Source organism: Argopecten irradians, chromosome 15 (assembly GCF_041381155.1).
Source record: "Argopecten irradians isolate NY chromosome 15, Ai_NY, whole genome shotgun sequence".
Classification (NCBI taxonomy): Eukaryota; Metazoa; Mollusca; class Bivalvia; order Pectinida; family Pectinidae; genus Argopecten; species Argopecten irradians.
Genome location: NC_091148.1, coordinates 23,242,812 through 23,269,714, shown reverse-complemented (window position 1 = coordinate 23,269,714; position 26,903 = coordinate 23,242,812). Strand labels below are relative to the sequence as shown.

At 35.8% G+C, this 26,903-nt stretch overlaps 1 protein-coding gene and 6 non-coding genes across 7 annotated transcripts; all 7 read left to right on the top strand.

Annotated features, from left to right (window-relative positions):
* The first annotated feature begins 1,258 nt into the window (after positions 1-1,258).
* Positions 1,259-26,606, top strand: LOC138309499 (dolichyl-diphosphooligosaccharide--protein glycosyltransferase subunit 2-like). Its single transcript, XM_069250714.1, has 18 exons — positions 1,259-1,409; positions 2,131-2,324; positions 2,695-2,790; positions 6,293-6,401; positions 7,081-7,144; positions 8,140-8,251; positions 8,833-8,922; positions 12,664-12,771; positions 13,525-13,593; positions 15,188-15,315; positions 16,017-16,134; positions 18,995-19,086; positions 22,208-22,409; positions 22,787-22,891; positions 23,645-23,728; positions 24,062-24,157; positions 25,589-25,664; positions 26,449-26,606. The coding sequence occupies exons 1-18, from the start codon at positions 1,400-1,402 to the stop codon at positions 26,580-26,582; spliced, it is 1,887 nt and encodes a 628-aa protein (XP_069106815.1). The 5' UTR covers positions 1,259-1,399; the 3' UTR covers positions 26,583-26,606.
* Positions 6,538-6,791, top strand: LOC138309885 (small nucleolar RNA SNORA73 family). The gene has a single exon (XR_011206352.1). It is a non-coding gene; the product is annotated as a small nucleolar RNA SNORA73 family (small nucleolar RNA).
* On the top strand, positions 8,475-8,728 carry LOC138309883 (small nucleolar RNA SNORA73 family). Its single transcript, XR_011206350.1, has one exon. It is a non-coding gene; the product is annotated as a small nucleolar RNA SNORA73 family (small nucleolar RNA).
* On the top strand, positions 15,661-15,914 carry LOC138309876 (small nucleolar RNA SNORA73 family). Its single transcript, XR_011206343.1, has one exon. It is a non-coding gene; the product is annotated as a small nucleolar RNA SNORA73 family (small nucleolar RNA).
* Positions 18,660-18,914, top strand: LOC138309884 (small nucleolar RNA SNORA73 family). Its single transcript, XR_011206351.1, has one exon. It is a non-coding gene; the product is annotated as a small nucleolar RNA SNORA73 family (small nucleolar RNA).
* Positions 23,306-23,559, top strand: LOC138309886 (small nucleolar RNA SNORA73 family). The gene has a single exon (XR_011206353.1). It is a non-coding gene; the product is annotated as a small nucleolar RNA SNORA73 family (small nucleolar RNA).
* LOC138309875 (small nucleolar RNA SNORA73 family) lies at positions 25,883-26,136 on the top strand. Its single transcript, XR_011206342.1, has one exon. It is a non-coding gene; the product is annotated as a small nucleolar RNA SNORA73 family (small nucleolar RNA).
* Positions 26,607-26,903: the final 297 nt, after the last annotated feature.

Genomic DNA, 26,903 nt, shown 5'->3' with positions numbered 1-26,903 from the left:
AAAGGAAGTATGTGCAGACATGTGATCGGTCAGTTTTTTCACCTGAACTGTCTTCTGTTTTACTATAAGATAGTTTAGGGTGGATAATACGATAGTGATTAGTGAGAGTGACAGCGGATAGCCTTGGATATTTTAGTATCATCCGCAAATAAGTATACGTCTGACTGCACTATGTCTGGAAGATCATTAACAAACATCACAAATAATAAGGGTCCAAGAACCGATCCTTGTGAAATTTCTGATGTTACGCTTGACCATTCGGAATTTTTGCCATTCACTGAACATTACCATTTGATGTCTTCCTTTCAAAAAAGTTGAAATCCAAGTTTTCATCTGCTGGTTGAAATTATATGAGTTTAATTTATTCAGTAAACGGTTGTGCGGAACTGTATCAAAAGCTTTCTGATAATCCATGTATATACAATAGACTTCGTCACATTTATCTAAAGCAGTTGTCCATTTATCCAAAACTTCTAAAAGTTGTAATGTTGTTGATCTACCTGATAAGAAACCTTATTGTTTGTTGGAGAAGTACTTGTTTTTCCTCATAAATGTTGCTATATGATCCCTTACTAGAGTTTCTAGTGTTTTACGAACAACTGACGTGAGACTTACAAGCCTATATTTTCCCGGTTCACACTTATATCCTTTTTTTTGAAAATGGCACACACTCGAGCCCTTTTCCAATCATCCGGGAGAGTTCCTGTTGAAATTGATTGGTTGAATAACTTCGTTATTGGATATGATATTGTATCAGAGGTGTTTTTCAGGAACATCGGGTGGAGTACATGTATATGTATCATAATTGAAAAATTACGACTGCTGGTTAGTAAGTTATTAAATATGTAAATACATTTTTAGATCATCAACAAGTTACAAAATCGTGTAATTGATTGACACAGAAAACTGCCGTCTACGTAATAAAATACCGTATTTATTACAGTACGGAGTACAGTCTTGTAATATACAGTATGCAAAGTGACTTTGCGTCAAAACAAAAAATAATATTCGATTTGCTTTTAATTTCTTAGCTTTTGTAAAACCAAAAGGGGACAAAAACATATTAAGCTTAGATTCTAATTTCATCTTTTTCTGTTTAAAAGTTGAAAATTAGCGAAAATTGTCAGTACAAAAAATATTTTCGATGTACCTTTAATTTCTTAGCCTTCTCTTCTTGAATAGAAAACCAAAAGGGCACAAAAATATTAATTATTAATTTATTTTCATTTATTTTTCTGTTCAAAAGATTTTTCAAGTTTAAAATTCGTGCTTTAACAAGTGGTCGGTAAATATCCACTAGAGGGCGCGGTTTTCCATTGCATTCGATTATCTTTGGCTGATGGCTACAAGAGCGTGGATATGTCCAGAGTTGTTCCGAAGCTAGACGCCACCTTGCAAGATGGCAGGAGGTAAGTTAGTCGGCGACAAAATGCAGAGAGCTTACCATGTTGCATTATGTATGCGACGACTAGATAGAAGGCACCATTTTGTTTTGTACATAACTTTCCAATATTTGCTAAACTACAGTTCGCACAGTATGCCGTTGTTTGGAATTTTGTTGAATTGTGACCGAGAATTTGTGCCGGTACATGGCCGCCATTATTCTTCCCTGCCACGTGTTACATCCTAAATGGTCCGATTTGTTTTCAAGCATTTTTGGGTTGACATTATTATTTCTGTGTTTGAGATAGTATTCCAACATTAAATTAATATACAATGCATACCAAATACCAAGTTTATGCGACAAGTTGAGATTTTAATCGTGTCCAATTACGTTTGAAAATCGAGCCGGCTCCCCCAGACCCAAAACGTACCACGTCGAACAACTTTCAAAGATTTCAGTTTTTAGCAACGAGTTAAAAATGCGAAGCAAAACAGTACTTTCGTGTTAATTAAACAAAGTTCATCACACATCATTTAGTGCTAAGAAATAAAAAGGCTGGTTATAATTGTGACATGTTCAGATCTTAAAAAATAAAATGGATCGGATAGTTTGCTGTATTTTGTCATGTAAGTGAATGATTAAAAGATATGAAAAAGTCAAAATTAGCACTTTATGCAAAATCAGCCAAGAAAATATTCAATGCATGTGTTCAGTGATATAGTATTTTGCTATCTTTTATTTTCCAGCTACAACGATACTTTATTTATTTGCTGTGGCTATAGTTGGCCAGGCTTTGACGCCTTCAACATTCCTGACGACAGTCGACCAGAGAAGACTGACCAATGTTTTTAAAGCAGCACAGCCTTATACAGATGCAGCGAGTGCCCATTACTCAATTCTTGGGCTAAAACTTCTGGGATCTCCAGTATCTAACGCAAAGGTTCATATTTGCCATGACCAAATCTTGCTTGGAAATTCACTTTCATTTCTCTAAATAAGCTGTTTGAATACTCAATTCTAAACAAAAGAGATCAAAGTGAGGAGAAAAACCTTTGAAGAAAAACCAGAATGCAAGCTACATTGTATTCAATGAATTTAATCTCTGAAAACAACATACCATTTTCAAAAAGTTGCATCTGGTATAAATGCAGTGTTTAATTCTTAAAATTATCCTTTACTTCATATCTGTTCAAATTTAAGATTTTTTCGTTCTTGTCTTGGTAATATTGGTAAATTGTCAATTAAATGACAAATGATGTAGTTTGTTCTTCACACATTCAATTTCTTAATATGAATATTTTCTATTGTAGGAGACCTGCAAGACGGTCACCTCTCTGGTCCAACCAGATGATGTGGCGTCCCTATACCATGCATCTGCTGCAGCAGCTGCTCTCGGCAACTGTAAGGTAAAGACAACACTAAGACTTAGGACAAAGTGACGTGTTAATTAAGTAAGACACAGTGATTTTTAAGGGTATTTTGGGAAAAAAGTTTTTACACGAATTGGGAATTTTTAATCGCGAAAAGAGCGGTTTTAGGGAAAAGTTACCAATTACTGAACATAGCTATTATAGATAATTAAATATTGTGTAACTGTTTTATTTGATGTTACATGCTGTTTTTACATGGACCTGTGTAGCATCAACAAAACAATCTTTAATCAGGACAACTTTTTATTTTCTCAGCAATTCCATTTGGGAATTTAGCATTGTTTGGAAAAAGATAGAGGGGTTTGGCATTGGGAATGGGGTTGTTTACCAACCCCAGTTATATAAGGAGAAATACCACTGAGATATTAGTAAAAATTCATGCTCCCCATGGTCTCATTCCTGGTACTCATATGTATCAGGGATGCCGTTTTCACGCGCGGGGAAGATAAACGCAGATGGCAGGATCACCTTCTGTTTCATTGGATGATGATCGTATAAATTCTGCAACACAGACTTTATTTACACTTCAATAAAAATTAAATAGTATTAAAATAAATGGTCACAATTTTTGAACACTACCATATGCCTTTGTCAAAGGGCTTTAATTTAGCTGACTGAAGGACGGATGTTAATCTAAAACTGAAAGATTATAAATGGTCATTAATGGCATTGTTACCTCAGTACTTAAGATTCTGAGAAAAAAACAATGAGATGAGAATGTCTTGACTGGGTTTCATTATCTCTCAGGAGAGGCGGTACAATTGCAATTTCAGGGGGTACTTTTCTATACCATCTGTATGCTATCCAATGTAATTTAGCCCAAATCAGTCGGTACCACAGCCAGGTTCAACCGGCAAAAAGTACCTGATACCGCCTGATACCTCTGCTATTACAAAGAGACACAATACCAACAAACTGCAGTCTCCCAAAACAAATGTGCACTTCAGACACGCAATACACCACAAAGGACCTTGGCTCTACATGTTAATCAGGGGTTTCAAAATTAGGCGGTACCTGGTACTTTTTGATGGTTGGACCTGGCTGTAGTACCGCCTGATTTGGGCTAAATAACATAAGATAGTATACAGATGGTATAAAAAATGTACCCTCTTCAATTGCAATTGTACCGCCCCTCCTGAAAGATAATGAAACCCCCGTGTTAATAGAGTAAGACATTTGATCAACTAGCCAACAAACCAAATCTGTGAAAAACTAACTTAAATTTTCTGAAATTGGTTGCGAGATATTAGAAATTGTGTATTTTAACTTCGAAGAAAATGAAAGTGTGTTGTTAAAGAAATATTATACCATGCAACTCTAAGTTCACCAGCACTATCTACTGAATGCAATCTGGATTTCAAAATACAACAAAGGCAGAGATCACTTATTCATCCAAAAACAAATTAAATAGCAAAATTTATATGCATTGCTCCCTTTGGTCTCATTCCTGGTAGCCTTATGTATCGGGGATGCCGTTTTCACGCGCGGGGAAGATAAACGCAGATGGCAGGATCACCTTCTGTTTTATTAGATGATGATCGTATAAATTCTGCAACACAGGGTTTATTTACACTAGAATAGATATTCAAATTAAATTTAAACTAAGATAAATTGTCACTATTTTGTTAGAGCCTTTCTCCCATAACTTCAGTTGTATCATGTCTTAATATCTGATACTGTGCTGACTGGCAGGTCTTTTCACTACTTCAAGAACGGGGCTTGTAGCTTTGAATTTTGGGGAAATGTATGACAAAACCAAGATTGGGAGAAAATAATGAAATATGAAAAATTAGTAATGCATAACAAATAAGATAATTTCCACTGTTGGTTTTTTTTCCTGAATCAAATTCACAAATAGTTGAAATCTAACCAACTTATTATATATACAAGTTCATCCAAAAATTTTGATAGTTTGCAGATAACTTAACTTTTGGAAATTTAAGGCTTAATACGGATTTCAAAACCTGACCTCAGGAGATTTCTATATATAAGAAAAAAATCAATGATAAAATGCAAAAATTCACATTTGAATGCAACTCTCCCCATGGTCTCATTCCTGGTACTCATATGTATCAGGGATGCCGTTTTCACGCGCGGGGAAGATAAACGCAGATGGCAGGAACACCTTCTGTTTCATTAGATGGTGATCGTATAAATTCTGCAACACAGACTTTATTTACTTTATAACACCATTCAATGATTATTTCATTTCTGATTTCGACTGATTTTTATTTTGCATAAAGAATGATCTAGTAGAATGTTTATCTTTAAAAATTTTTTTATTGAAACAATAAAATTGAGCACAAGTTTATCTTTATGATAAGTGAACATAATACATTTGGATACCCTTTATATTTTACTGATATTATCTTTTTGGAAGAATAAATAAAAGATGTACATACTCATTGGTATGGGCTTTATGGAAATTAAACTGAAAGAGCATAAAGTAAATTAAATTATTTTTACCTTCATTTTATGGGGTTTAGTAACTGACAAAAAGTTTTCTTAGGCACTGATTTTAAAGGGTCAGTTGGGTAACCGTTAACACAAATTTATTGGGTAACCGTTAACACAAATTTACAAAAAATTTTCTTTTCAAATTTAAAAAAGCATACTGGAATGAGGCATAAAAATGATAGCCCCAAAACTTTGCTATATCATCTGTATATGTTGAATATAGTTATACATTTGGGGGAAATTAAATACAGGTTTGTGCCAGGGTCTGTATCCGTTTCCATGGATATTGGCTGTGAATACTATCTGTTACATATCTCCTATGTCCTTATTCCTGTTTTATTAAAAGTTACTTGTCTTGATAATTTGGCTAGTAATGTTGCTATATAACTTGAATCACTGGTATCATCTGGACAGTGGATACATTTCTTTAAAAGATACTCAACTTTGGTATCTTGAATCGATGACATCACCTAATTTAATATCCAGTTATGAATCGGGCATGTCCATAAGTCATGATCAATGTGTGTTTAAGTTGTACTATTTTGTCTATAGTAATGGTTAACACATGTTCACAATTCTGTACATCCTATAAAGGGGAGACAATCATTATCGTCTCAATAGTTGATAGGACTTAAAGACAAACGGTGTACTTGGTCTATTTTCAATGCTAATTCTTATAATAATTAATGCCCCAAAACTTTGCTATATCATCTAGATCTGTATATGGTGAATATAGTTATACATTTGGGGAAAATTGAATACAGGTTTGTGCCAGGGTCAGTATCTGTTTCCATGGGTACGGGCTGTGAATACTATCTGTTACACATCTCCTTTGTCCTCATCCCTGTATTCATTGATTATATTGTCTCTTAGTAGATGGATTTCCGCATATTCAGAAAAAATTGCAATCAGGACAGTTTATGCTGCGGACGCCAGTGTCCAGATTATGGAGGGTACACTGTATTTGTATAAAGTTATATGACCTGGTGTTGAATCTGAGAGTTTACCTTGACATGTTTAGGTACCAGCTGCCGGAGCTGAAGCCCTCCTTGGTGGAGCCATACAGGATACCGCTCCAGTAGTGGATATTTTCCAAGCTTTTTTTGCCCTCAAAAACTTGGGGCTAAAAGGTATGTAATTAATAATACTAATTCCAAATGTTTTGAAAGTAATATACTAAACCAATTTTGTTATGTAGCTTGAAATACTGAGATCAGCTATCACTTGAACAATTTTGAAATATCTTAAAATTTAAGATAACATTTTCCAATGTTGACATCTGGGCTATTTGACATTGTGTCAGATTTGGCCTGGCTCTGTCTGTGTGGCGTACGGGAGCTGAATGTCCCTCCAGGGACTTGAGGTATATTCCCCTTCCACCACATTGGAGAGAAACTCTGTCCCCCTACTGAGAGCCCCCTGGCCTTAGTAGGGTGTGGGCGGGGCCCTGTATATTCCATCAACTTCCTGTAGTCACTATGTGGCAATGGCAGGGTAGACAGACCATGCAGGGCACACTTCAAGCATTTCATTTGTGCCAAATCAATATTTATAAAGCACAAATTTTTATTTCGAGTTTATAATATGACATTATATTGCATGTATACATTGTCGAAAGTGTAGATCTCTTAGAGATTTTAATAGGTAATTTTCTCCCTTTAATCCATTTTATGCTATTTTCTTCTGGAATAATTTATAGTAAAATCTGGAGCCTTGTGTAGAAATGAAAGAGTTTTACTTAAAATTTTATTTTGTTGTGCAAGACCACTTGTATTAAATGATTACATTATTAATTCTGGTGTTTTCCAGTTGACAATGCTAAGGTTGGTACAGCCTTGGCTGAAGCTGTCAAAAAAGACGATACCCCTCTTAGGTAAGGTGTCTGGATCTCTCCAGCAAAGTATTGTATTGTTACAAATATTAATAATGGCTTTAATATTTATCGATGTGTAGATTCACACAACTTCGTAATTTTAATACATCACAATTCTTTTTAAACATAGTTTTACATATTGCACTCTGTTACGTGAATGCTATTATCAATGTTTTCAAAAATAATTTGAGGAATAAAGACCCATGAATAAGTTCCAAACAGTAGATCCGAATTTTTTTTTTTTAAACAATATATTTGAAATTTTAAATAATTCAGAAAATTTAACAACTTGACAGTATACATTTCATATCTAAATGTTTCAGTAACAAAAAACAAACGTTCACTGTAAAATGGATATTTACGACAGTTCTTGATAACATAAAACTTTCATGGTGTTATTATTTTCATGATAGATACACTTTCATACTTTTAATAGCAAAGTTAAAACCTGTACAAAATATTATGCACAGGGAAAATTTTCGATTTCACGTAATTAGCGAAAATTTCCCCATCATATAAATTTCCATGTTTACTTGATTATAGTTTTCCATGAAATTAACCTGCACAAAATTAAGTTGAATAGCTTACTCTAATGAATTTGTTATCAAAAAGTTTTTGAATGGACAGTCGTCCATTTTTTTTCATATTGTAATTCCGTCTTTGCATATTACAAAGTTAGCTCCCTTGCTGGTAGGTATTGATTGTGTAGTCATTATTTTGTGGGCGCAATTGACATTGTTTTCTCCAAAAAGTATGATGTTATGCTCGCAAACACATGACATCACAATCAATACCTACCTGCAAGGGCAGATAACTAATATGCAAATACAGAATATCATAAACAAGCTTTCTTTATGGCTACCAAATGTCACAATTTCCATTTCTAAACCAATTTGCAGAGATTTATTTTGTTTTCATTTACATAATTACTTACTAGTTTCAAATATTCTTTCATTGGAAGTTTATTCTTCATTCAAATGTTTGTTGCTTTTCAGTTATGGGTATGCATTTTTAGTAGCAGCTGAGCTTCCAGCTGAAAATAAGATGTTTGACAGTATCGAAGATATTGTAGCACAAGCAGATGAAGTTGATGATAAATATTTACAGGTAAGTCATAATGTAGCCTCAAAATTACTTTCACTTTGGTGATTGATTCTTGGATTAATTTATCATTACATTTGGTTAAATCAATCTCAAAATAATTCCTCTAACCTATAGATTTGTGCTGGCTTAACTTATCAACTAGTTTAATACTGAAAAGCATTAAAATTTAAATTGAAATTAATTGTCATATTGATCTGAAATCAAATTACTTAAAATTATTTTTGACCCAATGTTGACATCTGGGCTATTTGACCTTGTGTCAGATTTGGCCCGGCTCTGTCTGTGTGGCGTACGGGAGCTGAATGTCCCTCCAGGGACTTGAGGTATATTCCCCTTCCACCACATTGGAGAGAAACTCGATCCCCCTACTGAGAGCCCCCCGGCCTTAGTAGGGTGTGGACAGGGCCCTGTATATTCCATCAACTTCCTGTAGTCACTATGTGGCAATGGCAGGGTAGACAGACCATGCAGGGTACACTATGAAATTTAGAATGAAATTAAAATTGATATGATATTTCTATTTAACGTTACATGATAGTATTCATGACCCTGAACAGTATGATTATAGTAATCATCTATTTTAGTTTGAAGGAGGACTGTATGTTACATCATTGATCATCGATGGAGCTTATAAATTAGCTGAGAAGGCCAAGAAAGCACCAACTTTATCAGCTGTAAGTATCTATGATAACAACTTAAGATTTCTGAACTTTATCTACCTCAGAGATTTAAGCTTGAAGCACCATCGGTAGCGGCTTAAGAATCAATTATACAACTATATCAGGTTATGAAATTTAAGTTAAAAGTACTAGCTTCTTTTCTAATCAGCCGTAAGAAATCACAATGCAACTTTATCTGGCTCTGAAAATCAACTTTATTCTGCAAGTCCTGATTGAAAAAGAAACATTAGAAATGTGCACTGTAAATCAATCTCATTTTACTGTTAATAAAAAATTGCAGCTTTTGTTTCAAAACAGTTTCAAAAGAATGACATCTGCAGGATAAAACTTTTATTTGAAATACCTTTCAGTGTATGGAAGTGGTGATAAAGAGATCCAGGTTGTGATCTCCTTGTCACTCCTCAAGACAGGAAAATATCCTTTATCATGAATCTATAGCTGGTTAGTTTTGCAGCTATTTCTGGTCAATATTTTTTCCCAAAAATTTTAATGGATATAATTTTCTTGGTGTAGTTACAAAACTACATTTGATTTAACCAGTTTAATTTTTTCACGAATTGCACACATTTTCACGACATGAAATCGAGACGGAAAACAATGTCCTGAGAAAATGACTGGCTATTCAGTATTTAAGAGAAGATTTAATTGATCCAATGAGGGCATCCAGGCTAGCCGACTGTTCTGGCCAATTTGTCAATGTTGGCTGTCCGTCTTCTCTGTGATTTCAAACGGAGGTTTCGGATGTGGCCTGGCTCTGCGTTAGTGGCGTACGGGAGCTGAATGTCCCTTCAGGGACTTGACGTATATTCCCCTTCCACCACATTGGAGAGTAAGAAGCTGCACCGATTCAGGGACGGTACCGTACCGAATCTGGGGCAGTGCCCTGTATATGTCTCTTTATCGCTCTGTCGTCTCAGTGACAGTAGCTGTGTGACGTGCAGGGCACAGGCTTAACTACGATATATAGCATATTCAACCCAATAAGCGTCCAGGGCAGTTTAAATTTTAAAGCAAATAAATGGGCACTTCATAGAAACAAATTTGGTCAAGCCTTTCGTAAAATCATTCTACATAGTAAGCCATAAATCGATTTGCAAAAGACATCAGTAATTAACACAGTTATAATATTTTCAGTCTGCTTTTAATTCAAAGTTAGTGTAATTGAAGTCTAAAAAAAGGAGGAGGGACGTTTATTGGGTCGAATACGGTATCAGTATTAAGAGTAATGAAATTTTGTCACATGACACAGGCTTACAACCATTTGTAACTTAATTAAGATTAGACTTGTAATTCTGCTGCATTAGGATGCTCTACGATGCACTCCAATACAAAATCTAACATTTCCTTTTCGGGGTCACCTCAGCATGACCCCTATCGGGGTCACCTCAGCATGACCCCTATGGTGAACCAATCAGCATGTCGCCTATGAAATCTTTGGTGTCATATCATCTCTTGAAAGTATAAACCGCTACTAGTACATCCTGAGATGTTCCAATTCTAGGCCAGGGGTCATGCTGAGGTGACCGTGAATGGGGAGTTGTTAGATTTAGTATTAGAGCATATCGTAGAGCATCATAGTGGAATGGAAGATTGAACAATTTGTATCTGTATTTAGAGAAACAAAATCTTAGCATGTTTGATAGATTTTGGTTCATAATATTTTTGGTATATATATGTTGACGACATTGTAAAAAAAATGTTAACGAAAAGTATTTAGAAGAAAGAATAGTGTTAATTAAAAATACTTAGTAGTCAAATATTCAACAATTTTTTCAACTGCCAAGTAGTAGTCAAATCTAATGCACGTTGGGTTTTGTATGACAGTACACATACTCTTGGCTATCACATGTCATATTTACATTAAGAGTATTTGTGATGCACATTGTCAAGTCATTCATTTTGACATGGTTATAGAGCATATGTTGTGTAGTAGAAATGTTTAAACCTTTTTTGGATAGTGTGGTATATTACCTGTAATTTGAAGTATCTCTCTGTTGTCAGTGTGGCAGAGATTGTGTTGACATGAAGGATACAGGTCTATGTCAGATTTTATCAGTATGAGTCTACTTATTGATGACATTGGCAAAATCAGTTTTAAAGAAAAATATCTTACAGATATTTGATTTCTACCATACTTCAGTTTACAGTGATATTCATAATTTGTTAATGAAAAGACTTAAAGAGCTTACATAGGTATTTCAAGTGGGCAGTGATATATCTTTACCGAAGTTCAAGCTTTTAACTGGTTAACCCAAGTCTTACTTAGGGATGAAATATTTTCTTATCTTTTTAACAGAGTAACAATGTAAATATGATTCTATTGATTCCGATGTGGCATCCAGGCTAGTCTGCTGTCCTTTTAGGCTTCTTGCCATCTGGCCAGTTGACTGTCTGACTTCTAGTTGGATGTGGCCTGGCTCTGCTTTAGTGGCGTACGGGAGCTGAATGTCCCTTCGGGGACTTGACGTATATTCCCCTTCCACCACATTGGAGAAAAGCCTACTTCTCCATACCCAACGGCGTCGTTTCCCGAGTCGGTTGCGGGAGCGGTACCTGTAATGTCAAGTGCCTCCCTGTCTTCACTGACACAGAGGTGTGATGTTCAGGACACAGGCCTACATGAGTTTATACGCTCAAAAGCACTTAACATAAGTGATGTTACTTGGAGTTATGGAGAGGAGTTACTATGATGGACATCGTATATCATGTCATCTGCTCTGACATGATTGTTAGGCTATTGATACGGCAAGGTGAAAATGTTTAGAAACAATTTGTATTTGTCATGTTGCCAGTTAAATTTTTTTACTTTTTGCTGATTTATTGTGTCTTTACAAAGACATTTATTATAGACATTCATGAATTAACCTTGAGTTATGATTGTGTTGTTGCTGCCCCAAGAAGATTCGATTAATTTACCTAACAAATTGATGTAAGATTTTGTTGATCCCAATGATGGCATCCAGTCTAGTCTGCTGATCTGACTTCTAGTCAATATGTTCAGTGGGCGGTTTGACTTGTAGTCAGATGTGGCCTGGCTCTGCTTCAGTGGCAAATGGGAGCTGAATGTCAGAGGTTAGTTCCCCTTCCACCACATTGGAGAGAAACCTACTGCTCTATAACCGTCGACCTCGTTCCCGAGTCGGTGAGGGGCAGTACCCTGTATTGTCGAGCAATGCTATGTCGTCACTGTGGCAAAAGTTGTCAGACCCTGCAGGGAACAGAATAATACCTTTACTGTTAATCTATAGTTTATATTCCATGGGCAAGAATAGAACTGGTCTATCCAGTGAACAGAATATAACGACCCAAGTCACAGCCAAGTGTGTAATATTTTTGGTTGGTCAGCGCGTGTCTTACTGAGTGTTGACCATCAAGTTCTTACACTAGGGTTGAAATATCCCTATCCACCTGACATACTTATGTTTACTCCTATACTTAATATGAAATTTCTGTTGTTTAGAAGTATTTCATATCACTGTCATCATTCCGGAAAATTGTAATGTATAATAATAGATGTCATGGACAATGTATTGATGACATTGCATAATTATCTAAGTAGTATGTAAACTGTTTTTCTTTACCACAGTAAAACGCATCACATTTTATATTTTTCTTAACAACTATGGGATAAGCATGTCAAGTATTGGGAAAATGTTTCTTAATTCAAGTAGCAGCATAGAAGTAAAATTAGAAAATTAAGAGTTGGTGTAAGTTATCAAATTATTTTATTTACAGGACAAAGTCATCAAATTTTCAAATTATTTCCTGAGCCGAAAACATGTGCATCAATTGAGAGCGGCCTGCCAGTTTGTATCTGTCAGCAAGACCCTCACAGAGAATAAGGTAGGTTATAAAACCACTGTGTAAATCTGTCGGCAAGACCCTCACAGAGAATAAGTTAGGTTATAAAACCACTGTGTAAATCTGTCAGCAAGACCCTCACAGAGAATAAGTTAGGTTATAAAACCACTGTGTAAATCTGTCGGCAAGACCCTCACAGAGAATAAGTTAGGTTATAAAACCACTGTGTAAATCTGTAAGCAAGACCCTCACAAAAAATATGGTAGGTTATAAAACCACTGTGTGAAATATGACTATATCATACTTTATAGTTCAGGGGAGGAACGTCTTCATTGATAAAGGTTTATATATTTGCACTTGATGGCATACTTAAGCTCTTCAGTTTGTTTTGACTGGATTGTTTGCCGTCAGGTGCTAGATAAAAGTGTTGCTTTCCACCCGACCATCTTCCGCCAAGTGAGAGCGCCGGACTAAGAGCGACAAACAGATTATATTCCCCATAAACTTCATGCAGCATTCATCTGTGGTGTAAAATTTCATGTTCTAAAATTACATAAAGCTCCGGCTCCTTAGTCTGTCTTGAATTTATTTTCTTTAACTGGTATCCACATCTCAATTCTTGAACTCCACAGCCCAAGCCCATACCTGGAATATATTGTATACAATGTATATACCGTAGAGAGTATATTAATTTGGTTTACTTACTATATTTCAGTACCACATTCCTGTTATTTCAGTTTTTCCCATATGTTTACTGTGACAGTATATAAATTTGGATTATTTACTATATTTCAGTATCACATTCCTGTCGCTGTAACACTCGCCAGTCCTGTTGCCGTGAGCCAGACAGCCTCTGTTGTACAGGTAAGTGTTTCATTTATAACCAGAGATTTGGCACTTGATTGCGGCCATCAGCACTTCAGTTTGTTTGTGACTGAATTGTTCGCAGTCAAGTGCTAGATTAAAGTGTTGCTTTCCACCCGACCATCTTTCCCCGAGTGAGAGCGCCGGACTAAGAGCGACAAACAGTTAGACAAATAGCGAAGAAATTTTCATTTTAGTCAGAGAAGAAACCTAAAGCTTTAAAATGAAATGTCCCTATCAACAGTAAACCTTTGAAGCCACTTAAGGTTTCGTTTTATGGATTCAGAGATCTACAAGAAATTCAACAGTTTGCTTTCAAATAAATTACGATACCTGATTGGAAAGTGAACTTGGAAAGCTAATCAGTTTTCGTAATAGAAGAAATTTAAATAGTGAAAATATTATGTCAAAATTTTAATGCTTACTGATCTTCAGATTTGATTGCCAATGTTTAAAATACTTAAAATCCATTTGTTTTGATCATTTTATTGTATAAAGTATTTGTCATGAAAAATTTGATTTTTTTTCCTAAAAATATTGATAACCTAATTTGATTTATTCTTGTAGACAGCTTTGTTCATATTGAATATTCCAAACATCAAGTTTTCTCTGTGAAAAAATTAAAATGTGCACTTGATTGCGACCATCAGCTCTTCAGTTTGTTTGTGACTGAATTGTTCGCAGTCGGGTGCTAGATAAAAGTGTTGCTTTCCACCCGACCATCTTTCGCCAAGTGAGAGCGCCGGACTAAGAGCGACAAACAATTCAAATAAATAGCTTAGAAATTGTCATTTTAATCATCATTTATAACTTCAAATACCCAAGATATTAAAGTTTGTTTTCAGATGAAATATTCCAATCAACAGTAAACCTGGAAAGCTATTTAAGTTTTCATTTTGTAAATTATAAGAAATTCAACAGTTTGCTTTCATATAAATTAAGAAACCTGATTGGAAAGCTGCTCTGTTTTCGTAATAGAAGAAATACTTTTAAATAATGAAAATATTGTGTAAATATCCTCTCAAAATTTTCGTGTTTATTATTAATGATCTTCAGATTTGATTGCTAATGTAAATGATTCTTTTAATCCATTTATTTGGACAACGTATCATTGTTTTTATGGAGTATTTATCATGAAAATTTGTTTTCTTCCTAAAAATATTTATTACCTATTAATTTTACACTTTTAGCATATTCCAAACATCAAATTTTCTTTGTGAAAAAAGAAATGTGTTATAAATTTGATCAAATAGATGTGCCATAAAAATGTGCACTGGATTGCGGCCATCAGCTCTTCAGTTTGATTGTGACTGAATTGTTCGCAGTCGGGTGCTAGATAAAAGTGTTGCTTTCCACCCGACCATCTTTAGCCAAGTGAGAGCGCCGGACTAAGAGCGACAAACAATTCAAATAAATAGCTTAGAAATTGTCGTTTTAGTCATATGACTTCAGAGACCCAAGAAATTCAAGTTTGTTTAATAAATTATCCTAATCAACACTCAACCAACAGAAAAGAATTTTTTAGTTTTGGGAATGGTAGGAAAGAGAACTTTCCTTTTGATATGAGATTTCATGTCATTTGTCTTGGTTACAGGTACGTGTTACCAACCTGATGGGTGGTTCCCTTGGCGACCTGACCGTCACCGCCGATAGTGCCCGTCACCTTGGAGATGAAGCTATTGTCCTCAGCAAGAAGCCTTTCACTGCCAGTAAAACTGACAAGTAAGTCTTTTACCTGTAACAAGTCTGATATAGCACTTCAAATTGGTGGGGGTCAATATCTCACGGTTTATGAAGTGGGACAGTTCAAAGATTCCTAGAATCTTTTTTTTTTCGCTAGTGATGTTTGGTTTACGAATTTTGGTGAAAGTTTAAGAATAGAAAAATATGATAACCTTGGAAAAAGTGGTCATTGTAACATATTTGGGAAATTTTACTTTAATTCTCTTGAAAAAAAGGAACTGTTTGCATCAAGTTTTGACATTTGGTATTTGATTTTGTGCTAGCTATATCAGAAAGGAACTTTTGTCATATTGACTTGATTTTGTAACTAAACCCTAACATTTTCCAATGTTGACATCTGGGCTATTTGACCTTGTGTCAGATTTGACTCGGCTCTGTCTGTGTGGCGTACGAGAGCTGAATGTCCCTCCAGGGACTTGAGGTATATTCCCCTTCCACCACATTGGAGAGAAACTCTGTCCCCCTACTGAGAGCCCTCCGGCCTTAGTAGGGTGTGGACGGGGCCCTGTATATTCCATCAACTTCCTGTAGTCACTATGTGGCAATGGCAGGGTAGACAGACCATGCAGGGCACAACTTTGATAGCAAATGTTTTAATGTCGTGGGTAGAAGAAAATTTTCCATCTAATGTCATAAATTTGATTAACTTTGACAATATCGGTTTACATATTCAATTTCAGGTCTCTGTTTGAGCTGAACTTCATGCAGACCAAGCCAGCCAGGGGATTCTATAAGCTGACCATCAGCGTTGTGCCCAAGAAAGCAGACAGCCGACTGATTGGTACCACTGGAGCAGAGGTTGGTGTCATGTGGGTTTGGAGTTACACATCCACTCAGTCAATACATTGGCTTGAGAAACCAAAACAACACAGATAAATAGGGTATCAAGTTGACTCTTTGACTTTTAGCAGTTTCAGAAGTGGAACAATTCATTTCTCAGAAATCTGAAGAGTCAGAACATAATGACAAATCGACATATACTACAAATTCTAGAGTCAAATCTGATTTTGAGAATCATAAACAATCTCAATAGTCTACTGGATGCTCTAGATATATGACTTACCATCAGTTATGTTCGCCTGTCAGTGATTGTGACATCACTGAAAGGTAGGACTAATTGATGGTAAGTCGTACTTTACCCACACTTTTTTGGTGTCTCGAAACTCCTGTATTAAAGCTTTTCAAAGATAATATCAACTTATTGTGGTTAAGATGTTTCTTTGAATTAGTTAATGATAAATATCTCAAGATCATAAAAATCATCTTTAGATCAAAATGTCAAGTTAATTCATTCACCTCATGCATGTGCTGTAAAAAGTCACATTGCAATGCAGTAAGCAGTCATGTATAAAAAAAAATATGACTGTCAATAGTAAAATGCATGTACTCGGTCGCTTAAGTCAGATTTGTGGTATAATTAAGTTTTGAGAAATTTTATGCTCAAAATAAAAGTTTATATATTACAAACACATCACACTAGGACATGTCATTGTGTTTACAAACACATCACACTAGGACATGTCATTGTGTTTACAAACACATCACACTAGGACATGTCATTGTGTTTACAAACACATCACACTAGGACATGTCATTGTGTTTACAAACACATCACACTAGGACATGTCATTGTGTTTACAAACACATCACACTAGGACATGTCTTTGTATTTACAAACACATCACACTAGGACATGTCATTGTGTTTACAAACACATCACACTAGGACATGTCATTGTGTTTACAAACACATCACACTAGGACATGTCATTGTGTTTACAAACACATCACACTAGGACATGTCATTGTGTTTACAAACACATCACACTAGGACATGTCATTGTGTTTACAAACACATCACACTAGGACATGTCATTGTGTTTACAAACACATCACACTAGGACATGTCATTGTGTTTACAAACACATCACACTAGGACATGTCATTGTGTTTAAAACACAACACATTGGTTACAAACACATCACACTAGGACATGTCATTGTGTTTACAAAAACACATCACACTAGGACATGTCATTGTGTTTACAAACACATCACACTAGGACATGTCATTGTGTTTACAAACACATCACACACTAGGACATGTCATTGTGTTTACAAACACATCACACTAGGGACGTGTCATTGTGTTTACAAACACATCACACACTAGGACGTGTCATTGTGTTTACAAACACACATCACACTAGGACGTGTCATTGTGTTTACAAACACATCACACTAGGACGTGTCATTGTGTTTACAAACACATCATCACACTAGGACATGTCATTGTGTTTACAAACACATCACACTAGGACATGTCACTGTGTTTACAAACACATCACACTAGGACATGTCATTGTGTTTACAAACACATCACACTAGGACATGTCATTGTGTTTACAAACACATCACACTAGGACATGTCATTGTGTTTACAAACACATCACACTAGGACATGTCATTGTGTTTACAAACACATCACACTAGGACATGTCATTGTGTTTACAAACACATCACACTAGGACATGTCATTGTGTTTACAAACACATCACACTAGGACATGTCATTGTGTTTACAAACACATCACACTAGGACGTGTCATTGTGTTTACAAACACATCACACTAGGACATGTCATTGTGTTTACAAACACATCACACTAGGACATGTCATTGTGTTTACAAACACATCACACTAGGACATGTCATTGTGTTTACAAAACACATCACACTAGGACATGTCATTGTGTTTACAAACACATCACACTAGGACATGTCATTGTGTTTACAAAACACATCACACTAGGACATGTCATTGTGTTTACAAACACATCACACTAGGACATGTCATTGTGTTTAAACAAACACATCACACCTAGGACATGTCATTGTGTTTACTAACACATTGTGTTTACAAACACATCACACTAGGACATGTCATTGTGTTTACAAACACATCACACTAGGACATGTCATTGTGTTTACAAACACATCACACTAGGACATGTCATTGTGTTTACAAACACATCACACTAGGACATGTCATTGTGTTTACAAACACATCACACTAGGACATGTCATTGTGTTTACAAACACATCACACTAGGACATGTCATTGTGTTTACAAACACATCACACTAGGACATGTCATTGTGTTTACAAACACATCACACTAGGACATGTCATTGTGTTTACAAACACATCACACTAGGACATGTCATTGTGTTTACAAACACATCACACTAGGACATGTCATTGTGTTAAGCTTAGATCCTGAGCATCAAATTTCTTAGAAAAGGTTTGTGATAGTTCATTTCACATCCAATGTTGACATCTGGGCTATTTGACCTTGTGTCAGATTTGGCCCGGCTCTGTCTGTGTGGCGTACGGGAGCTGAATGTCCCTCCGGGGACTTGAGGTATATTCCCCTTCCACCACATTGGAGAGGAACTCCGGTCCCCCTACTGAGAGCCCCCCGGCCTTAGTAGGGTGTGGACGGATCCCTGTATATTCCATCAACTTCCTGTAGTCACTATGTGGCAATGGCAGGGTAGACAGACCATGCAGGGCACAATTTTATAATAAAATGACAAATATCTTGGTCACCATGTTATAGTTACATGTATTTATAAAAGTTATTATGTTTGCCAATCAAGGTGGAAGTTAAGGTGACAACTCAGGTCTCCGTAGAAAATGTAGAGGTTGGCGTAGCAGACAAGGATCAAACAACTGCCGCTAGAACCACAAAGTAAGTCTGTACCAAGGATGTTTGTCAACTTGATTCATTAGAAATAGAATTATCATGTTTTCCTTGTCTGTCATCAACTTCAAAGTTTTGTTCTTCTAAACTGTGTTATGTGTGATATTTCCATATTATATTTATTTCTAGAACTCTGCTCTTCTAACATCCAAAGTCTTACTCAGTCTATATAGATGTTTGTGTTAGCATGTGCTACTTTTGTACGGTACTCAATTTTGTCTTTTCATATGATTTGTTTTCAGTCTGCAATTTGTTTTTCCTTTCTAGTCTTGTATGTTATTGTATCGTCTTTAGTTTTCTTAAAATTTTCTGTAAATAATAGATATATTCTTTATTAGCAATTTCTACTAATTGTATAGCCAATTATTTACACTGGTCAAAATTTTCTATTGAAAAAGAGAAGTAAAGTTTAGCGGTTTTAAATTTTCACGATTTAGCAGTAAGTGTATATAGGATTTATCCGTTTAACATTTCACGGATCAATCGTTCTCGGTCATAGAAATATAATGTGAAATAACTGGCTATATCATACTTATAATCCACTCTTTTCTGTTACATATTTTGTCTGTGTGTTGTGTCTTGTATGTTACTTTGTACTTATCTGTCTTTTCTTTACTAATCCTCCATTTTCTCAGGCGCTCAAGAAAAGAAAAGTAAGCCCTTTGTGATGAAATCTGACAAATGCAAATGAAGGCCTACTGGAATTTACAATTAAAATTATATGTGAACTGTGACCAAATTCAGATATTGCTTCTGGGATTGAGGAATAATTTGAACCAGCATTTATAAATGTTTAAATCATGCTTTTTGTAATCCCCTTTCCATCGTTTTACTCCCAAAACAGATAAAAGCTGTTAAAACTGCCTTTTATAATCGGGAACATTTAACACCTAAATTTAATATTAAAATATCTTGCTTACCATATCCCACTACCTTCTCATCCCAAATACAAACTAAACCTTAAACCCTAAACTTCTTATTTTGGTGCAAACAAGATAATTTAAATAATTGAGGTAAAATCATGATCATCAATAGCTATATATTACGTATTATTCATCCTCAATTCTGTCATTTTCATTGTCCCTGCCATGTTGTGACCGGGGCATACAGTATTACCATTTTTGTCCCATCCCATTTAGGGCATTCATGTCTTTCAGACCTTTGAAATAAATGCCTTAAATTTCAAGACAATGTGTCCACAATGGAGCTAACCAATGTCTCTTTTCCATCACTTTAACTTTTTTGTTTCATCTCTTGGTGTTTGTGTTTTTTTTATTTCTCTATTTCTATTTCTGAACTTTTAAAATATCTCCAGATAAGACTTTTCCAGGCGAAAAAATCTATTTGTGATCATTCATTAGAAATGCTTAATATCATATCAGTGAATCAATTTCACATTGAAAATGTTCCTGGAAAAGTTTTATCTGTTGTCTTAGTTCTCTGTACTGTGCAAATTTAATGAGTCAAATCATTTGTAAAGGAAAAATACTTAATTTTAGAATATTTATTGTTTCTCACAAGTCCACTTGTTTAAATTCCTTTTCTTGAGAGAAATTTGTTGTTTTAACAGTGTTCATGCAATTCGGAAAAGTCCTGATTTTAAAGGTGTAGCGCTAATTAAAAGATTTTTCCTTTACTTTTTAACATAAAATAGATTAGTCAGACAGCTATAAGGGTTGGTAATCATCCTCATGTGGTCTGAAATTCTATCTGAAATTAGCAAATTAATAGCCCTTAATTATATTTCATAAACCTGGAAGCTGGGGGATCCAACACCTTGAAAATGCTGCTTATTCTTATCAATACATTCCATAATTTGATATTCTGTAGGATCCAGCATCTAACAAGGCTGCTTATTCTTATCAATACAGTCCATGATTTGATATTCTGTAGGATCCAGCACCCTAACAAGGCTGCTTATTCTTATCAATACATTCCCTAATTTGATATTCTGTAGGATCCAGCACCCTAACAAGGCTGCTTATTCTTATCAATACATTCCCTAATTTGATATTCTGTAGGATCCAGCACCCTAACAAGGCTGCTTATTCCTATCAATACATTCCCTAATTTGATATTCTATAGGATCCAGCACCCTAACAAGGCTGCTTATTCTTATCAATACATTCCATGATTTGATATTCTGTAGGATCCAGCACCCTAACAAGGCTGCTCATTCTTATCAATACATTCCATAATTTGATATTCTGTAGGATCCAGCACCCTAACAAGGCTGCATATTCTTATCAATACATTCCCTAATATGATATTCTGTAGGATCCAGCACCCTAACAAGGCTGCTTATTCTTATCAATACATTCCCTAATTTGATATTCTGTAGGATCCAGCACCCTAACAAGGCTGCTTATTCTTATCAATACATTCCCTAATTTGATATTCTGTAGGATCCAGCACCCTAACAAGGCTGCTTATTCTTATCAATACATTCCCTAATTTGATATTCTGTAGGATCCAGCACCCTAACAAGGCTGCTTATTCTTATCAATACATTCCATGATTTGATATTCTGTAGGATCCAGCACCCTAACAAGGCTGCTTATTCTTATCAATACATTCCATAATTTGATATTCTGTAGGATCCAGCACCCTAACAAGGCTGCTTATTCTTATCAATACATTCCATAATTTGATATTCTGTAGGATCCAGCACCCTTACAAGGCTGCTTATTCTTATCAGTACATTCCATAATTTGATATTCTGTAGGATCCAGCACCCTATCAAGACTGCTTATTCTTATCAATACATTCCATAATTTGATATTCTGTAGGATCCAGCACCCTTACAAGGCTGCTTATTCTTATCAATACATTCCATGATTTGATATTCTGTAGGATCCAGCACCCTTACAAGGCTGCTTATTCTTATCAATACATTCCCTAATTTGATATTCTGTAGGATCCAGCACCCTAACAAGGCTGCTTATTCTTATCAATACATTCCCTAATTTGATATTCTGTAGGATCCAGCACCCTAACAAGGCTGCTTATTCTTATCAATACATTCCCTAATATGATATTCTGTAGGATCCAGCACCCTAACAAGGCTGCTTATTCTTATCAATACATTCCCTAATTTGATATTCTGTAGGATCCAGCACCCTAACAAGGCTGCTAATCCGTTTGAGGCCGACTACCATCAGAAGATTGTGATGAAGTTCCAGCTCAAGGAGAAGGTGTCGGGTAAACCCCTCGCCGCTCATCAGACCTTCGTCAAAATGACCAACCAGAACACACAACAGGAGATTATCTTTGTTGCCGAGTCCTCGGGCGACTCCTACAAATTTGATTTGGTGAGTAATCTACAGAAAACAAATATTTCTCTGTAACTCAGATAGATTTAGACACTTATTTTAGCAAGCTTCAATATTCAGGTATGTTCGAGAATACATCACTTTTCAAGCATCTACAAGTGATGATGTTGATGAAATGAAAATAGGGTTAAAATTCTTACTCATTGAAATAATTGGCTGTTGACTCTATATGCAAATAAACATATATGTTGTAATTTTTAAACGAAGACTACAGGTCAAAAATCGCAATTTGTTTAAGAAAACCTAGAGACAAATTTGTACCATAGATACATGTGTAATTATCTCTATCAATCAGAAAGATAGAATTAACAGAAGTTATGATGGAGGCATATTTAACATTTATACTTATTTTCCAGGATGTTGGTTCTAGCGCCTCAGAGTTTGGCCACCAGTCTGGTAAATACACTATGGAGATGATTGTTGGGGACGCCGTGGTAGAGAACCCATTCTCTTGGACTTTGGTATGTCATACACAACATAGTACTGTAAATTTTGTGAAATACAAATTTCCATATAATTTTATGAGGGAGCTCAAACAAGAATTAAAGTTTTTTGCTATAAATGAATAAAACATGTATATGATGTACAATTGTCGTAGTTCTTGATTGCAAATTTATATATTCGCTAATCTGTTGAAACATAATGATGACAAAAAATATTGTATGCATGAAAAGTACATTGTTTACAGTTTATGATGAATGTACCTAAGTATGGGTATAGATTAAAAAAAAAAAATAAGCAACTGTCATAAGAAACATTTCATTTGCCAGAATTATTTGAACTGAATTCTGGTATTGCCATGTTTGTACCAAATTACTGTCTTTGAAAAGTGTTATTTATTCATGCATGTTTTATGAATTTATCAACACAATTTTCCAATGTTGATATCTGGGCTATTTGACCTTGTGTCAGATTTGGCCCGGCTCTGTCTGTGTGGCGTACGGGAGCTGAATGTCCCTCCGGGGACTTGAGGTATATTCCCCTTCCACCACATTGGAGAGAAACTCAGTTCCCCTACTGAGAGCCCTCCGGCCTTAGTAGGGTGTGAACAGGGCCCTGTATATTCCATCAACTTCCTGTAGTCACTATGTGGCAATGGCAGGGTAGACAGACCATGCAGGGCACATTAACATTAAAATTTATGAATTACAATGAATAATGGCAGTCCATTCAAAGTGTATAGATTAGATGTACATTGATAATTATATTTTCAGGCCGACATCAACCTGGTCTTCCCCGAGAAAACTACAGAAAAGAAATCCAGTGAGAGCCGTTACTCCAAGAAACCAGAAATCAAGGTTCGCTTTCCTTTGAATTTTGATAATACACTGTAAAATCATTACAATTTGTTGACAATATTCATGATGAACTCGTGTTCACATTTAATGTCCACAGTCGAATTAAGAATTTAATGCTTTGCTTTTATGACAGAATCTGTGCAGTGATTGATATGTTAGTTCCCATTTTAGTCTTGACTTTTGGGGTCCCTAAAGGGATTCTCCAAAATGGACCCTTACCATGCCAGCAGACAGGATGGGTTTTAAGAGATAGATTAGGAAGTTAACAGTTAATTCGTAGGGTACTTTAATTTACAAAATATCTCTTTATGCCTGTTCTTCTGTTTGTTACAGCACATGTTCCGTGAAGCCGAGAAGAGACCACCAGCAGTTGTATCCATGACATTCACAGCTCTCGTTTTCCTGCCCGTCGTCATCCTTCTATTTTTGGTAAGGCTTTGTTTGTTTTACAAGTTCACAGAAAATGGTCATAACAATACTTCATTACAGATAGTTTAATTAATAAGCCAATGAAAATTACCATAAAGAGGCCCTATTCTAAAATGTCAAACCCATCTACCCCCTGAAAATTGATTTGAGAACATATTTTGCTCTCACATTCATGTAAAGAACGGAACAAACCTTCATTATAGGAATTTGACAAGGATAATTATTTAGAAAAGATTTATCTGTGAGGTCGCTTATTTTCAATATTTTCGGACAAGTTTCAAAGAAGAGTAAATTAGATGAAGCTCCTGGTCCTGATTTCTCCAAACTAAAGATGCTGACTGAAGCTAAACTTAAATCACTGATATTATAATTTGACTTATGTTGGTTTTATTTGAGAAATCCATGATATGTTTCCACTGTGAACTTGTAAGATAATGATATGATGCATGTTGTGTGTGATGTACTGAAAAATGAAACACCTGAATAGAGATATAGCGATGTGAAGTCCATGTTTGCTGAGATCACCCTTGTTAATGAGTCATTAGTTGTAGCAGAGTGTGTGGTTTATTTGGCTTCAGGATTAAAGCATGCTGTGTGATGTTTTGAAACGATATCAGAAAGATGTTTATCCATCTAAAGTTGCTGAAAAATTTGCTGATGGCATGTCAAACCCTTCCCTATACTGATCACCTAATATAGAAATACTAAAATAGAGAAATAAAAACACTTAATGATGCTTTTAATTCACCAGCAGGTTTGCTAGGATCATTCTTCCATCATTTAAAAAATAAATATTAACTAGATGCAATACTGATTTGAATCCTAAGCATTGTCATTTTGCACTTAAAGAATTTTGAATCTTGTGTCCACTTGTTCATATGGCCATTAAATGTTAACAACATCATTTACTATCCTTTTAATGATTTGGTCGAGAAAAAATGTCCAATTCAAACAAAAATGCTGTAAAATAATTTGCTGTTCACTTTATGAACTCCCAGGATTTTCAAACTTTTAAATTGTAAATGATTTGAAGTTTCTCCTGAATAAGTACAGTGAAATATTTGGTTGATGATAAATAATAACTATAAATGTGTTCAACCCCTGATACATCTGCCTCAAAAGAATAAAATAAGGTTGTGCGGTGCTTTAAATGGCATGAAGGCTTACTACCCATTGTTGTTTATCAACTAAAGCATTGTAGGACAAAGAAGCATGTTACATGATGTTTTGAAACGATATCATAAAGATGGCATGTATATGTTATCACATTGCTGAAGAAATTTGCTGATAGCATGCTTCCCAAATTAACTGTGTGATCCAATGGCCAGTTAATCCAGCAGCCTTGAATAGCTGTTTGCTTGACCGTGTAACTTTATGGAACAAAGACTTATATATTACGGATGCCTACACCTTATTTATTTGTGGTTTCAGTGGCTACAGATTGGAGTCAACATCAGTAACTTCCCCATGTCCATGAGTGCTATTGGATTCCATTTGTGCCTTGGAGGTAAGTAACGCTTCTGATTGAGATCCTCCCACATCTTTGCACACTCATATAGAACAGGGCCGTGGTGGCTGATTGGTTAAGATGTCTTGTCTTATAACCACTAGCCCTCCACCTCTGGGGTGCGAATTTGAATCCCATGTGGGGCAGTTGCCAGGTACTGACCGCTGGTCAGTGGTTTTACTCTGGGTACTCCAGCTTTATCTATCGACATCAATTTTCCAATGTTGACATCCGGGCTATTTGACCTTGTGTCAGATTTGGCCCAGCTCTGTCTGTGTGGCGTACGGGAGCTGAATGTCCCTCCAGGGACTTGAGGTATATTCCCCTTCCACCACATTGGAGAGAAACTCGGTTCCCCTACTGAGAGCCCTCCGGCCTTAGTAGGGTGTGAACAGGGCCCTGTATATTCCATCAACTTCCTGTAGTCACTATGTGGCAATGGCAGGGTAGACAGACCATGCAGGGCACATCAATTATAGTAAATAATGACACTCCAGCCTTCCTCCAATAAACCGGGCACGTCCTTCAGTGACCTTGGCTGTTAATAGGACGCTAAACTAAGCCATGTCATAATGGACAAATCACACAAGATTTCTGTTTTACCATTGGTCCAAGTTTGTTGGGCTTTTAAATGAAACTTGTCCAATATGACCAACTAAACTGTCACTTTAAATTAGTGATCATATGGAAGAAAGCTCTGTATTTGCCATGAAACATAAAAAGTTTTCTTTCATAGTTCACACTGTTACTTACTGTAACCAATGTGCATTGTTTCTGTTTCCAGCTGTTTTTGCCCTGTACTACTGTTACTGGACCCATCTGACCATGTTTGAGACCCTGAGATACCTAGGACTCATAAGCATTCCTCTATTTATATTTGGTAACCGATTACTCAGTAACATCGCTGCTAAAAGGTAAGCACTATCGCCTTTATATTGTGTAGTATTCATTCATTCTCAATACAGACTCTGGTCAAAGGCTTTCTTATCATTTTATAAATTCGCATGCAGACCCTTATTTCTCAAAACCAAAGTAAAATAAGGTTGTGTGGTGCTTTAAATGGCATGAAGGCTTACTACCCATTGTTGTTTATCAACTAAAGCATTGTAGGACAAAGAAGCATGTTACATGATGTTTTGAAACGATATCATAAAGATGGCATGTATATGTTATCACATTGCTTGAAGAAATTTGCTGATAGCATGCTTCCCAAATTAACTGTGTGATCCAATGGCCAGT

Coding starts and splice junctions, on each gene's coding strand:
- LOC138309499 (XM_069250714.1), top strand. Junction 2,325..2,694: donor CTCCAGTATCTAACGCAAAG/GTTCATATTTGC, acceptor TTTCTATTGTAG/GAGACCTGCAAGACGGTCAC. Junction 16,135..18,994: donor TTGGTACCACTGGAGCAGAG/GTTGGTGTCATG, acceptor TTGCCAATCAAG/GTGGAAGTTAAGGTGACAAC.